The 15,293-nt window shown below is 70.6% G+C and overlaps 1 protein-coding gene across 1 annotated transcript; it reads right to left on the bottom strand.

The window, feature by feature from the left end:
* Positions 1-905: 905 nt before the first annotated feature.
* Positions 906-10,604, bottom strand: LOC311510378 (uncharacterized protein; the record flags this gene model as incomplete). Its single annotated transcript, XM_084609993.1, has 7 exons — positions 10,500-10,604; positions 5,342-5,491; positions 4,727-4,899; positions 4,426-4,513; positions 3,145-3,758; positions 1,873-2,035; positions 906-1,546 (listed from the first exon to the last, which is right to left on the bottom strand). Exons 1-7 carry the CDS (start codon positions 10,546-10,548, stop codon positions 906-908), a joined length of 1,878 nt encoding a protein of 625 aa, XP_084466119.1. The 5' UTR covers positions 10,549-10,604.
* Positions 10,605-15,293: the final 4,689 nt, after the last annotated feature.

Raw genomic sequence — 15,293 nt, 5'->3', positions numbered from 1 at the left:
TCTGGGCCCCCCAGGACCCCGCCTGAGCGGACTCGCTGTGGGAAGCGCAGGGAGGGGCAGAGGAGGCTGAATGCTCCGAGGTCAGACCCAGGAAGGTGGAGCCGGGGGAGCTGTGTGTCCTGCAGACAGGCTGCTCAGAGAGGAGACTTCCCCAGAGTCCTGCCTGGCTTCATGGGGAGCAGTTCCCGAGCATCGCCCGGGGACTTCGTGACAGGGGGTCACCCCAGTTACTGTGACCTGGAGGTGGGGGGTCCCTAGGGGCCAGGCAGAGGGGTCAGTTAGGCTGCTAGTCCCTCCCCCAATCGCTTCCCCTCTAACCCATTGGCCCCCCCACTCCCCTCCCTGAGGATAGAAGCCAGGAGGCCATGGGGGGCACCAACCCCATTGCCCCCCGCCCCACTGTCTTGCGGGCATTGGCCCCGCTCCGCACGGGACCCAGCCATGCCGAGGGGGCGTGGTTATTTATTTATTGATTTCTCTCACCCGTTCACAATCAGAAACCCCCCCCCCGCCCACACACATCCTGTTGGGCTCCTTTGTGGGCTGCAGAAGGAAACTCCCTGGGCGCCCCGGGATCAGGTGGGGGGGGGGAGGCAGCGGGAGGGCAGGAAAGCTTTGCCACTAGGCTCTGCTGAGCAGCGTCAACGTCGGGCTCTGGGGCAGGGTGCCCATGGTGCCCGCCCAGAGGGGCAGGGAGCCGTAACGAGCTCCAGGACGTGCCTGCCCAGCCCAGCGCTGAGGGGCCGGGCCTGAGGGCACCTGGCGCTGATGGGGCCCTGGCCTGTGGCCCAACCCCCCTGCAGACACATGGGGGAGTCGCAGGGGGTGGGGAGCAGCATCTCCCCGGGGCCAAGTCCTGGGGCCAGTGGTGGGGTGGGGTCTTCCTGTGGGGGGAGGGGAGGGTGTCACCCTGGCGACAGGGGGTTGGGGTCTCCCCCTTGGGGGGCGGGGACCAGGATCTTCCTGTGAGGGGCGGGGGTCTCCCCCTGGGGGGCGTGGCTGGGGACGGGGATCTCCCCGAGAGGGGCAGGGGTCTCCCCACGGGGGGCGGGGGCTGGGGTCTCCCCCTGGGGGGCGTGGCTGGGCACAGGGATCTCCCCGAGAGGGGCAGGGGTCTCCCCACGGGGGGCGGGGGCTGGGGTCTCCCCCTGGGGGGCGTGGCTGGGCACGGGGGTCTCCCTGAGAGGGGCAGGGGTCTCCCCACGGGGGGCGGGGGCTGGGGTCTCCCCATGGGGGGCGTGGCTGGGCACAGGGATCTCCCCGAGAGGGGCAGGGGTCTCCCCACGGGGGGCGGGGGCTGGGGTCTCCCCCTGGGGGGCGTGGCTGGGCACGGGGGTCTCCCCGCGGGGGCCGGGGGCGCCCCAGGCCCGGCAGCAGCCCTGCCGGTGGTTGAGGTGCTGAGAGTAGGAGCCGGAGTGGGAGAAGCGGCGGGCACAGCGGGCGCACTGGAAGGGGCGCTCCCCGGAGTGCAGCCGGGCGTGTTCCCCCAGGTGGTGCTTGTGCTTGAAGGCCTTGGGGCAGAGCGGGCAGCGGTGCGGGCGTCTCCCTGTGGGGACGGGCACGTCAGTGCGGGGACCCCCCGGCCCCCCGTCTCCCCAACCCCCCCCACAGGGCTTCCCCCATCTCCCCAACCCCAGCCTCTCTGCTGGGCTCCCCCCCGTCTCCTCAAACCCCCCCGGCTGGGCTCCCCCCCCACCCCGTCTCCCCAACCCCCCCCACAGGGCTTCCCCCATCTCCCCAACCTCTCCGCTGGGCTCCCCCCGTCTCCTCAAACCGCCCCAGCTGGGCTCCCCCCTGTCTCCCCAACCCCGCCTCCCCTGCTGGGCTCTCCCCCCCCCCGTCTCCCCAACCCCAGGCGACCCCCCAGCTCACCCGTGTGCTCGTACTGGTGCCGCAGGAGGGAGCTGCTCTTCCGGAAGGTTTTGGGGCAGAGCTCACACAGATACAGCCCTTCGGGGGTCCTCCGCAGCCGCCTCCGGCTGCCCCCCGGCTCCCCGCCCGCCTGCAGGGGGCGCCACCCAGCCCCGCCGGCTCCCTGGGGGGGCAAACGGGGCCGTCAGTGGGGACAAGACTGGGAGCTCCGCAGCCCCCCACGGCCGGCAAGGGCCAAACCAGGGAAAGGGGGGGCCTCTGCCAGCAACACCCCCCAGCTCTGCCGGTGCCCCTCACTCCCGACCCACAGCCCCTGCCAGCCCCCAGCCCTGGGCTTCCCCCCGCCCACCCCAGCTCTGCCGGTGCCCCTCACTCCCGACCCACAGCCCCTGCCAGCCCCCAGCCCTGGGCTTCGCCCCGCCCACCCCAGCTCTGCCGGTGCCCCTCACTCCCGACCCACAGCCCCTGCCAGCCCCCAGCCCTGGGCTTCCCCCCGCCCACCCCAGCTCTGCCGGTGCCCCTCACTCCCGACCCACAGCCCCTGCCAGCCCCCAGCCCTGGGCTTCCCCCCGCCCCCCCCAGCTCTGCCGATGCCCCTCACTCCCGACTCACAGCCCCTGCTAGCTCAGCCCCAGACTCCCCCACCCCCCCCAGCTCTGCCGGTGCCCCTCACTCCCGACCCACAGCCCCTGCCAGCCCCCAGCCCTGGGCTCCCCCCCCCAGCTCTACCGGTGCCCCTCACTCCCGACCCACAGCCCCTGCCAGCCCCCAGCCCTGGGCTCCCCCCCCCAGCTCTACCGGTGCCCCTCACTCCCAACCCACAGCCCCTGCCAGCCCCCAGCCCTGGGCTCCCCCCCCAGCTCTGCTGGTGCCCCTCACTCCTGACCCACAGCCCCTGCCAGCCCCCAGCCCTGGGCTTCCCCCCGCACCCCCAGCTCTGCCGGTGCCCCTCACTCCCGACCCACAGCCCCTGCCAGCCCCCAGCCCTGGGCTCCCCCCACCCAGCTCTGCCGATGCCCCTCACTCCTGACTCACAGCCCCTGCTAGCTCAGCCCCAGACTCCCCCACCCCACCCAGCTCTGCCAGTGCCCCTCACTCCCGACCCACAGCCCCTGCTAGCTCAGCCCCAGACTCCCCCCCCCAGCTCTGCTGGTGCCCCTCCTCCCGACCCACAGCCCCTGCCAGCCCCCAGCCCTGGGCTTCCCCCACCCAGCTCTGCCGGTGCCCCTCACTCCCGACCCACAGCCCCGCTTTCCCAGGGCAGTTTCTCACCAGAGGCCCGTGTTGCTCCCAGTGGCCCGTGGTCAGTGCCGGCCCTGCCTCCGCCCCATACGGGTAGAGCAGAAAAGGCAGGAACTGGGGGGCCGGCAGCTCCGGGTTCCCGTGCAGCCGAGGGGCCCCGTGCGGGAGGAGATGGCTGAGGGTGCTGGGCAGGAAGGCTGGGAAGAGGGAGGTGGGCATGTAGAGGGGCTCATAGGGCAGCCGGGTCGGGGGCTCCTCCGAGGGCACCGGGCTGGGCTTGGGCTCCTTGCCTGGCTTGGGAAGAGACAGGTCCAAGGGCTGCTCCATGGTGGGGGTCTCGGGGGGGGCCTGGTCAGGGCCAGATCCTGGCACATTGGTGTCCCTGGGTCCCTCCATTCCCGGGTCAGGGGGGCCCGGAAGGGGCCGGGCCGGGCCGGGGCTGTGCAGGGAGCTGAGGTCCGGGCCGTAGGCCCCACAGCCCCCAGCGTGGCCCCCCCGGGGCCTGGCAGCACATGGGTGGCTCTCCCATGGGGCTGGGGAGTCGGGGGCGGGCAGCAGGCAGCGGCGGGCGCTGAGGTGCGAGCTGTAGGAGCCCGAATGGGAGAAGCGCTTCTGGCAGATGGCACATTCGTAGGGCTTCTCGCCTGGGGGGACGGAGACAGGGGTCAGTGCTGGGGGTGGGACAGACGGACAGACACGGGCCGGGGGGGGAGTAACACGAGCTCTGAGAGCCGCAGGAGGTGAGAAAAAGAGACGCAGGGCCTGTCCCCCCCCGCCACTATCCCAGCCCCCCGCTCTCACTCTGAACGCTGGGACATGGGGGTATGGGCTGCATGGGAGGTTGGGGGGCCCTCCGCACTGTGGATATGCTGACTGGGGGGGGGACAGAGGGGTCTCCGTGCTGTGGATGCGCTGACAGTGGGGGGGGACAGAGGGGGGTGGGGGGTCTCACCGCTGTGGATGCGCTGACAGTGGGGGGGGCACTGTGGGGGGGTCTCACCGCTGTGGATGTGCTGACAGTGGGGGGTACAGGGGGGAGGACAGAGGGGGGCAGGGGGGTCTCACCGCTGTGGATGCGCTGACAGTGGGGGGGGCACTGTGGGGGGGTCTCACCGCTGTGGATGTGCTGACAGTGGGGGGTACAGGGGGGAGGACAGAGGGGGGCAGGGGGGTCTCACCGCTGTGGATGCGCTGACAGTGGGGGGGCACAGTGGGGGGGGACAGAGGGGGGCGGGGGGGTCTCACCGCTGTGGATGCGCTGACAGTGGGGGGCACAGTGGGGGGGGACAGAGGGGGGCGGGGGGGTCTCACCGCTGTGGATGCGCTCATGCTCCTTCAGGTGGTGTTTGTATTTGAAGCCCTTCCCGCAAGCCGGGCACCCAAACCGACGTGTCTCCGTCTGCCCCGAGACAAACCCCCCTCGTTAGGGGCTGGACAGAGCCCCCCAGCTCTCTCCGCCCTCCCCCACTGCCCCCGCCCCAGCTTCCCCTTGGCTCCCTCGGCCCCCAGCTCCCCTCGGGGCTCAGCCTCCCCCCACCTTCCCGGTGACCGAGCCCCTGCGGCCGGCGATGCCCAGCCCCCGGTGCTCCCCCCGCCCCCCGCTGTGCCGTACCTGGCTGGGGGTGGGGGGCGCTAGGGGCCGGCTGAGCTGGGCCGGGCCGCCCAGGGCCCCCTGGGGCTGGAGCCGGGTGCGCGGGCTCAGGCAGACGAAGGCGCGAGATCCACACTTGCAGGACGGGGCACCCGGCCATGGCGCCAGGGCTCCGGGGGGCTCCGGAGTCCGACCTGGGGAGAGAGAGCAGCGTCGCCAGCCACAGCACCAGCCAGGGCTGGGCGGGCAGGGGCTGCGGGTCGGGAGTGAGGGGCACCAGCAGAGCTGGGGGGCAGAGCCCAGGGCTGGGCTGGCAGGGGCTGCGGGTCGGGAGTGAGGGGCACCGGCAGGGCTGGCGGGGCAGAGCCCAGGGCTGGGCTAGCAGGGGCTGCGGGTCGGGAGTGAGGGGCACCGGCAGGGCTGGGGGGCAGAGCCCAGGGCTGGGCTGGCAGGGGCTGCGGGTCGGGAGTGAGGGGCACCGGCAGGGCTGGCGGGGCAGAGCCCAGGGCTGGGCTAGCAGGGGCTGCGGGTCGGGAGTGAGGGGCACCAGCAGAGCTGTGGGGCAGCCCCAGGCTGGGACACCCCCTGGAGGGGGCCAGGCTGGTGCTGAAGGTGGAGTTTGCCGCTCGCACTTACCATGGTTGGGGTCCGGATGGCTGCGTCTCTGCTGCATTTCGGCTGCAGCCCCGCCTTGGTCTCCGGGCGCTGGCAGGAGGGCAGCCGTGGGGCTGGGGCCCTGGCTCAGCTCAGTCTCCTGTGGGTCCCCGTCCCCCTTGAAAGCCAGCTCTGCAGCAGGAGAGACTGGAGCCGGTCAGGGACGGGGAGAGAAACTCGGGCAAGCCCGAATCCCCCCCGTCCATCACCTGCCTGGCCCAGCAGCTCCAGCCCCACATGGCCTTGTGGAGCCCCAGGGCAGGTTCTGGGGACACTCACCGCTAGCCGCCCTCCCTGTGGCCCAGGAAGGTCGGGTGGAGCTCCCCTTGCACATCCGGCCCCAGCCTCAGCCGGGCGCTGCAGCAACAGGTGTGAAAACGCCCCAGGCCAAGCCCTGGGCCCTGCACCGAGGCCCAGCAGCCCCCCATAGGGAGGGGGGCGGAAATCGGCCCAGGCACTCGGCCCCCACCCGGGTGGGGTCGTGGACTCAGCGCTGCCCTGCTGTGGGAAGAGAGGTTGCGGGGAACGCTTGGCCCCACAGGGGTGTCATGGCGGGGGAGGGATCCCAGGGGAGCAGCTGGTGGGGGTGTGTGTGTGTGTGTTTGTCCCCGCAGCCCTAAAAACCCTCGCCGGGGGCTGGGAGGAGGGGCAGCCTGTCCTGCAGCCCTCCGCCACGGCTGGAGGGGCCCTGGACAGGCGAAAGGGCTTTGGCTCCCGGCAGCCCCGGGAATTCCCCCTCCAGGTGCCCTGGGCAACCAGAGAGCGCCCGCACCTGGGGCAGGACCAGAAATACCAGCTGGACAGAGAGAGCCAGGCCTGCGACGGTTAACCCCCCCCCCCCGCCGGCGCAGACAGACGCAGGGCGCCCTGAACCCCCTTCCAGTTCACGGGCACGTGTCACACTAACACACCCGCATGACACCCCCCCATTCACTGCACATGCAAACACATGATTATAATAACCTGGAGGAGGCTGATCCCCCCCATCCCATCAGATGCTCGCCCTGGCTTGTTATTGTAGGGTCTCCGGGGCACAGGGCCGCTCGCCCTGGTGGCCGGGAGTGGAGGGGGGGCAGGGCCTGCTGCCCAAGTCTCCCTGGGCAGGGGCAAGGGCTGGCATGGCCTGTTCTGTTCTGAGTCAGACTCACCACAAGCGAGATCCGCGGGGGGCCGGAGGAGCAGGGCCCTTGGGGACAAGGAGGGCGGAAGGAGGCCTGGAAACTCCCCGGGGCCCATCAAGGCGGGGGCAGGGAGCTGGCAGCCCCTCGCTGCAGCCGTGATGCCATCTCCACCAGGGTGGCAGGAGCGCGGGGCGGGGAGACAGCCGGGGACGGGGTTAGCACCTTGGGCACATGCCCCCTCGCCGCCACACGCTCCTCCCCCGAGCCTGGCCTGCCTCTGGCACCAGCAGCCCAGACAGTCACCAGGGGGCTGACAGGGGGAGCCCAGGGCTGGGGTGGCAGGGGGCTGCGGGTCGGGAGTGAGGGGCACCGGCAGAGCTGGGTGGGGGCCCCTCTAGGCTCCAACTTCACCTCCCTGTTCCCCACCTTGCAGGACTTTTGCTTTCCTTAGACGGACTCCCTCCCCCCCCCCCCGCCCCGCAGCTTCTATGGGGCTGCCCCTGCCCCGTGGGGCTGCCCCTGCCCCGTCATGCCAGGAGTTGGGGGAGGGGAGGTGTGACGGGAGGTTTCCAGGAGAAGCTGTTTCACTTCCTGCCCGAGGAGGCTGCTCTTGGCCTGAGGGGGTGGGGAGCTCCAGCCCCCCCTGCCCCCACCCCGGGGCACAGACTCTCCATGCTGGAGGGAACCTGGCCCCATCCTCACCTCTGACTGGGGCTGCGGGTCGGGAGTGAGGGGCACCGGCAGAGCTGGGTGGGGGGGCAGAGCCCAGGGCTGGGCTGGCAGGGGGCTGCGGGTCGGGAGTGAGGGGCACCGGCAGAGCTGGGTGGGGGGGCAGAGCCCAGGGCTGGGCTGGCAGGGGGCTGCGGGTCGGGAGTGAGGGGCACCGGCAGAGCTGGGTGGGGGGGCAGAGCCCAGGGCTGGGCTGGCAGGGGGCTGCGGGTCGGGAGTGAGGGGCACCGGCAGAGCTGGGGGGGGGGCAGAGCCCAGGGCTGGGCTGGCAGGGGGCTGCGGGTCGGGAGTGAGGGGCACCGGCAGAGCTGGGTGGGGGGGCAGAGCCCAGGGCTGGGGTGGCAGGGGGCTGCGGGTCGGGAGTGAGGGGCACCGGCAGAGCTGGGGGTGGGGAGCCATGTCAGCCCGTGGGGCCCAGCCAGGTGCCCCCAGGAGGGTCCGTAGCTGGCACGGAGCCACGGGGCTGGCAGGCCGCACACCCCGGCGGGCGCCCGCTCGCGTGCAGAGAAGGGGCCGTTTCCTTCCCAGCTCACTGGCTCAGTTCCCTGGCCAGCCCCCGCCCTGCTGGGGACCCCGTGAGAACAGATGGACACCGCAGGGTGGGGGGAGCGGAGGGGAGGGCGCCGAGCCGGGCAGCATGGGTGGGAGCTGAATGTTCCCAAGCCTGGCCCCTGACGCAGCCCAGGGGAGGGGGGGTGGAAACCCTGAGCTGGGCTCCCAGCCCCACATCAGTGCCCAGGGGGCAGGGAATAGCTGGCTCAGGGGGCAGCGTGGGGCAGGCTCGTCCCCTGGCGCCGAGACTGCCCGGGCCTGGCAGGGTCACTGCCCTGGGTGGGGACGGGCCGACACCACTGTCCCATGGCCAGAGCTCCAACCCACCCAGGAATGGGGGGGACCAGCCCGGGGGGGGGCACCAGGGACGGGAGAAGACACGGGGTCCTGCAGTCCCACATGTTCACAGACACACAGTCACACACACGCACACGCAGTCAGACACCCAGATGCACAGTAACACGCAGGCGCTGGGCTGGGGGGGGATGGTGCTGGGCTGGTGGGGGGCGGTGCTGGGCAGTGGTTTCACACACTCACATGGGGGGGGGACTCAGAGGTAGCTGCCAAACACAGGGACCCGCCTGGGCATCGGGGTCAACTCCAGTCAGAGTCTCAGACAGCGAGGGAGTTGTGCAAACTTCGCACACACACCCCAGCCCTGCCAGTGCCCCCCCCCGCTAGCCCAGCCCTGGGGGCACCGTCTGCGGGGGGGGACAGTGGGAGGCGGGGTCAGTGTGCTGATGGGGAGCGGCAGTGGGGGGGAGGGGCAGCGTGTGCTGGGGGGAGGAGCAATGGGGGGTGGGGGCAGCGGGTGCTGGAGGCAGTGGGGGGGGGCAGTGCGTAAGCGGGCAAAACCTGGCCAGGCTGGCCCTGTTCCAGGCCATCAAGTTGGGGCGTTGTCCCAAGTGGGGCAAGAGGGGAGCAGGGACCCGGCGTCCATCCCTCCCTCCCCAGCCCCTGGGTCCTGCTGCCTGGGGTCCCCGGCACCCCTTCCCACTGGGCCCTGCTTGGTGCAGCCCCCCTCCCTGAGCCAGGTGCCCGGGGCAGCCATGCAGCAGGGCTCCCGGGCACATGGCCCAGCCTGGCGCCCCCGGGCCAGCCCCACCCATCAGGGGCCTTTGAAGATGCGCGTGGGGTGGTACCTGTACGAGGCAGGTACCAGCTGAGATACCGGCCGCAGCCTCCACCCCGGGGAGCTCAGCTGCTCGGCTCCGGCCCCCCCGCGGGCCCCGGGGCCCCCACCGCCCCGTGCCCCAGGCTCACGGCCAGACGGACCGGGCACCACAGGGCAGGGCTCCCAGGAGGTCGGACGTGACAGAGACTTGGCTGCGTGTTAAATCTCACGCCAAGAAATGAGAGAAAGGCTGGGCCCAGGACTCCTGGCTTCCATTCCCGGCTCTCGGAGGGGAGGGAGTTGGGCTAGCGGTTAGACAGGGGGAGGGGGGAGTCAGGACTCCTGGGTTCTATCCTCAGCTCTGCCCCGACTCACTGTGTGACCTGGGGTGACTCCCTCCCCCCTTTCTGGGCCTCAGTTTCCCCGTCTGTAGCCGGAGGCCAGCGGTCGTGGCAGGGTGGGGCTGGGAGGACGCGGAGCAGATGGGTGGAGAATCGCCGGGCATGGTTCGGCCACATGGCCATGCCACAGGCCCCTGGGGGGCTAGTGGGCCAGCCACCGCAGGAGCCCCATATCCCGCCCTGGGGCCACACTGCTCTGTGGGCACGAGCTGGGCCCCCGGTACACTGCCCTGACCCCCGCCCCACCTCCGCGAGAGGGATGGGCCCAGGAGCCCAGGGACTGGGACACCCCGCCCCAGGGCCCCCAGGAGACCCTCCAGCGGGGGGCCCCTGCTGCGATGGCCCCCACTGGCTCACACCCCACCCCGGCCAGGAAATTACTAGCAAAGAGCAATTGCTGGGCAAGAGCACGTACAGGCCCCTGACACACCCACCACACACAACCGCTTGATGCGCACACCCCCCATGCCCAACCCTGACACGCCCCTCTTGCACACCCACCCGATGCACACCCATCCCTTGCACAACCGCTGGACGTGCACACGCCACACACGAGCCTGACACACACACCCCTTGCACAATTGTCACACACGAGCCTGACACACACACTATGCACACCGTTCACACCAGCCTACTCCCCCCCCCCCCAGCGGGCACCTGGAGCGGAGTGAAACTCCCCCAGTGACCGACCCAGCCCCAGGGTCACCAGCCCTGTGCCCCCGAGACCCTCAGAGTGGAAGGAGGAATCCGACTCTGCTTCCCCCACGTCGCTAATTCATTTGCTAATTAATAAACACAATCATCAAAGCCCCCCAGCCAGACCCCTCTGCTCCCAGCCCCCCAGCTCACCCCCCACTCCACTCCCCTCCCAACCACCAGCCCCCCACTCCACTCCTAGCCCCCCTCTGCTCCCAGCCCCCCAGCTCACCCCTCACTCCCCTCCCCTCCCAGCCACCAGCCCCCCACTTCACGCCTAGCCCCCTCTGATCCCAGCCCCCCACCTCATCCCCCACTTCACTCCCCTCCCAGCCACCAGCCCCCCCACTCCACTCCTAGCCCCCCTCTGCTCCCAGCCCCCCAGCTCACCCCCCACTCCCCTCCCAGCCACCAGCCCCCCACTCCACTCCTAGCCCCCCTCTGCTCCCTGACCCACAAAGAGCCCCTCAGCCCAGCCCCACTCCTGCGAACCGGCCCCCGGGGGCAGAGCCCGGCCGCTTCCTCACCGCGTCTCCGGCGGGGCTCCGGCTGCTTCCTGCGGGGCGCCGGGGCCATGGTGCGGGGCTGCCGCCGGCTCCGCGGGCTGAGTGCGGGGTGCCCCGGGCCGCGGCCCGGACCCGCCCCGACGGCGGGGGCGGGATTCGGGCGGGGCGAGGGGGGAGCGGCCCGGGGGTGTCCGCTCCCCGCAGAGGGGCCTGGGGGCAGTAAGTGGGGGGGGCGGCGCTGGAAGCCCCCCAGGGGTACAGGCAGTAGGGGGCAGGGAGCACCCCAGGGGAGCAGAAGGTGGGGGGCACCTCAGGGGTGCAGCAAGTGGGGGGCGGGGGCACCCCAGGGGTGCAGGCAGTGGGGGGAGGGTGGCTGCCAACCATAGCCGGGGGGGGCTTGGCTCTGGGGGGGGCTTGTAGGAAAATGACACTTTGCATGCAGCTGGGGGCACTGGCTGGATTTCCCCCCCCCCGTGATGTGGGTGGATCCAGTCACAGCGATTTCCTCCCTGGTTACTCACGTCTGGGGGCCAAGGTGGCCGGGGAGGAGGCCCAGCGCTGCGCAGGGCTGGGAGCTTTGGGGGGCGGTTTGGGGGGCGATTCCGGCCCCCTGCTGTGGGGCTGGGTGAGGAACCAGGGGGCCGGGCGGGCATGAGCCAGCAAAGCCCAGGGGGATCCAACCTTTTCCACGTGGGGCCTGGCTCCAGCTGGGGGGCTGAGGGCTGGGCCTGGCAGGCCAGCCGCTCATGTGCACTGATGCCGTCACCCCCCCCTTTGCGGCCCCCCCAGCACCTCCCCCCCAGACTGCGATGTGACTGTGGTCACCTCTTGCCTCAAGCGCCTCTCGCCTCAGCTCACCCGCCTGGGGGCGGCCTCACACCTGGCTTTCCACTGTGCCGGGGAAAGGTCACACGTGAGTTTTAACAGGAAAGCCAGGACGGGGCGCACCCCTCCCCCGCCCCTGGTCCCCCCCCACCCCCACCTCACGGCCAGAACAGCGCTCACTAGCCACTCACATAGCCCCTGGCCGGGCAGCCGGTGCTGGGCTGTGTCATTTCCCCTCTCTCTGCCTCAGTTTCCTCCTGCTGCGAAATGGGCAGCGGCCTGGAGCCCCAGGCCCTGCTTGCCCTGAAGCCAGCCCCCTTGGATCCCCTCCCGCTGCCTCGCTCCCTGGGGCAGGTTGGTTCCCAGGCTCTGGGCCTGAGTGGGGATGGCCAGAGGCAGGAGCAGGGCAGAGCGGAAGGGGTTAATCTTCATCCCGGGATCCTATTGGCTAAGAGGTCGTGAAGGCTGTGGTGGGAATCTCGTAGCCGCTTGACATCACCAGTGCTATGACATCATCACCCCATGACATCAGAGCAGGAGCCCCCGCCTTCCCCTCAGCTGTTAGCTCACACTGGCCCCCAGCACCCTGATGCCCCCTGGCGCGCCTAGGCTGGGCTGGCGTTAGCTGGGCCTGGGGATCCCAGAGCCCGGTGCCTGGGCCAGGCATGATGGCACCATGGCACGGGCGTCGTGGGAGGAGGGACCCGCCCCATAGGCAGCTTAGCTTAGGCTGTTTCTTGCAGATGCCCTCCCCCCACATGGGCTTTGGGGAACGCCTGCCCCCCAGCAGCACCCCTCACTTGGACCGCTTTGCCCTCTGGCCCCACCCCGCCCAGCCCGAGGAGGTCCCGGACACCTGGGTTCTAACCCTCCCTCTGCCACTGGCTCCCTGTGTGACCCTGGACGTGTGGCTTGATTCCCCCACTTGTAGGACAGGGGGGTGAGGCTTTCAGGACCCGGCGGGCACAGGGTGGGGGCTTTGAGATCTTCCCATTACTGGGACTTTCCAGCCAGCCAAGCACCGTCCCAGCTAGGGATCCCTCCAGTCTAGCCCCCTGCTGCCCCAGGGACAGCCTCCCCTCCCGCCCCCCGCCGAACTGGGGGCAGCTTCTCAACGGAGTGTCCGGACTGGGGGGGAGGGCAATTGAGAGCGGGAAGTGGGGGTGAGTGGGGTGAAAATCCTGCACCAGGGACATGAGTCACCAGTGGGAGCTTCTCTGTGTCCCCAACGCTCTGCCCGTCCAGCAGCATTGTCCCAGAATGGACGGGGGGGCTGCCGGTCGGGAGTGAGGGGCACCGGTGGAGCTGGGGGTGGGTGGGGGGGGGAAGATTTACACATCCTTTGCCTGACTTACCTGAGAGTCTCGGCCCTGGATCCTCCTTAGAACAGTTACTGAACCAACCTCAGACAGCCCCCGCTCCGCACCGGCCTGCCTGCCCCCCCCCGCCCCCCCTGCAGCTGAGTGGCGTGGGGGGGGGAGGACCGGGTGTTACCAGAACATTTGTTTGCTGATAAAACTCTCTGCCTGCCCGGGGGATCTGGAAAGTGACGCCTGAACCCGCGGGTGAGTCAGTGCAGCTGCCCCAGCCCCAGACACCCTGGCTCCCAGCCCCCTGCTCTAACCACTGGGCCCCACTTCCCTCCCAAAGCCGGGGCGGGGGGGAGAACCCAGGCATCCTGGCTCCCAGCCCCCTGCTCTAACCACTGGGCCCCACTTCCCTCCCAAAGCCAGCGGGGGGGAGAACCCAGGCATCCTGGCTCCCAGCCCCCTGCTCTAACCACTGGGCCCCACTTCCCTCCCAAAGCCGGCGGGGGGGAGAACCCAGGCATCCTGGCTCCCAGCCCCCTGCTCTAACCACTGGGCCCCACTTCCCTCCCAAAGCCGGCGGGGGCGGAGAACCCAGGCATCCTGGCTCCCAGCCCCCTGCTGTAACCATGTAAAGCGCCATCACCGCCCATCTGGTTTGCTCCCCCTGCCCTGTGTCCCGGCCTCTCTCCCCACATCCTGTCCCCCGGGAAAGGGAGCGAGCGCCAGGCTGTGCCCCCGGCCGGAGCAGCAAGGCTGGATTGCAGCATCTTGTGCTGACTAACCCCCGCTCACGGCTTCCTCGGGCCAGGGGGCTGCCCCGGCTCAGCCCCCCAACCTCCCAGTCTGGCTCTTCCGGGAATTCTGTGACTAGGGCCCCGGCTTCTGTCTGAGCGAGTTTCCCCCTCACCCCCGTAACCCCCCTGCCCTGGCAGGAGGCAGGGAGCGCAGCCGGGGGGGGTGGGTCAGTGCCCATCGTGGGGGGGCCTGGGGGACACATGCTGACCAGGTGCAGGCTGAGCCCCCTGCTCTGCTCTCAGGTGCCTGCCGCTTCCAAATGAGCCCCCCTTTGTTTACCAGAGCCCCCCCAGCACATCGGGGGCCCTGAGCTTGGGGCCCGGGACAATTGTTCCCCCTTCTGCACGGTCAGTCCTGCCCCCCGTGGCCTGGGACTCCAGGGAAACCCCCAAAGCCTCCCCCCACGAGGGGCCTGCCCCAAAAGCCAGTGCCCGGGGCAGCAGCCTGAGCTGGGCCCCAGCTATGGGGGTTGGGAGGGGCTGAGGGCTCCTCTGAGCTCCGCCTGGATGGGCCCCGGGTCTGTGCAAAGGGTGGGGCATCCCCCCACCTGCCCCTGCCAATGAGTCCCCCCCCCCCAAAAAAGGCCCCCAGCCCCTCAACTTGTTCCCCAGAGTGAGGGACTGGCCTGAGGAGCCCCCACCCCCCCCAGCCCCCCGGGGGTGGGAGGAGGCTGCAGAAGAGCCCACCCGCCAAACCCTGCTCCACTCAGCACAGACAGTTGGGGGGGGGAGTCCTGTCCCCTCAGCCCCCCGCCCCGGCTGTGCCCTGGCACATGGGGTGCCATGAGGCTGGGGTCTGGCCAAGGGGCAGAGAGCCGGGCACTCCGGGGAGGGGGTGGGGGAGGCTGGGCTGACGTCAGCCGCTCCCTCACCCCCCCCCCCCCCGCCAGATGTTCCCAGGGCGAGGGGGCAGGCATAAGAGTGAAATCCGGGAAATTCTCAGACGGGCAGGCGGGGGGGTGGGGAGGCCCAGATCCCGATGACCTCACGCTCCCCGGGGGGGCAGGGCCAGGTGGGGGCGTTGTCCCCATGTGCCAGGAGAACACTACGCTCCTCTGACGGGCTGGGACCCAGCTGGGGAGGGAGCCGGGGGGCTTGTAGGGGGCCCGGCCCCAGCGCTGCCCTGGGAAGGGGCCATGGGGCCCTTCCCCCCTGCCCTGAGGGCCCTGGCCCGGAAACATCGCCCCGGAAGAGTTTAGGGGCGCCCAGCTGGGGGGGAGTGGATCTGCAGAGAGCCCCTGCCCCCCTGCCCAGCGCCCACACATGGGGGGCAGCTTCTGGGACTCTAGCTGGGTAGTGCCCATGCCCCCATCTCAGCTGGGGGGCTGGTTCCCGGGGCGGGGACTGCGTCTTGCTTGGTGTCTGCCCAGCCCTGGCACAGCGAGGCCGGGGCCTGGGTCAGACCCCCCAGCTGCCTTTGCGATGTGATGGCACCAGCCCTGATGCCAGGGGAGGGTTTCCCACGCAAAGCGGGGGCCCGTCCAGCAGCCCTGACCCTGCTGGGCCCCCGGCTCCCAGAAAGCCATGGCTGGACGGGACCCAGGGCAGCGCCCCCAGCCCCAGAGGCCTGGGGACAGGGGAAGCCACGGTGGGGGAGGATTCAGGGGCTGGGGCTTGGTTAGCAGCACATCCAGGGTGGTCCCCCCTCCCGAGCTCTATGGGGAAGGGCTTTGGGACTCACCCCACATCAAACCAGGGGGTCTCGCCCAGCAGCTACCTGGCCCATGGAGCTGATAGCCTGACAATGCTGGCCTGATGAAGGCTTCACCCCCCAGCTCCTGCCCCGACAGTGTGTGGGGGAAACGTTCCCTCCTGAGCCCAGCCCCGAACCCTAGCAGTCAAGAACCCCCATCACGGCTGCCCCTGTTCCCACCCAGTGGCAGCTG

The sequence above is a fragment of the Lepidochelys olivacea genome (assembly GCF_965140295.1).
Source record: "Lepidochelys olivacea isolate rLepOli2 genome assembly, chromosome: 20".
Taxonomy (NCBI): Eukaryota; Metazoa; Chordata; order Testudines; family Cheloniidae; genus Lepidochelys; species Lepidochelys olivacea.
Note: the sequence above shows the minus strand (reverse complement) of the source record. Positions and strands in the feature narration are given on the sequence as shown.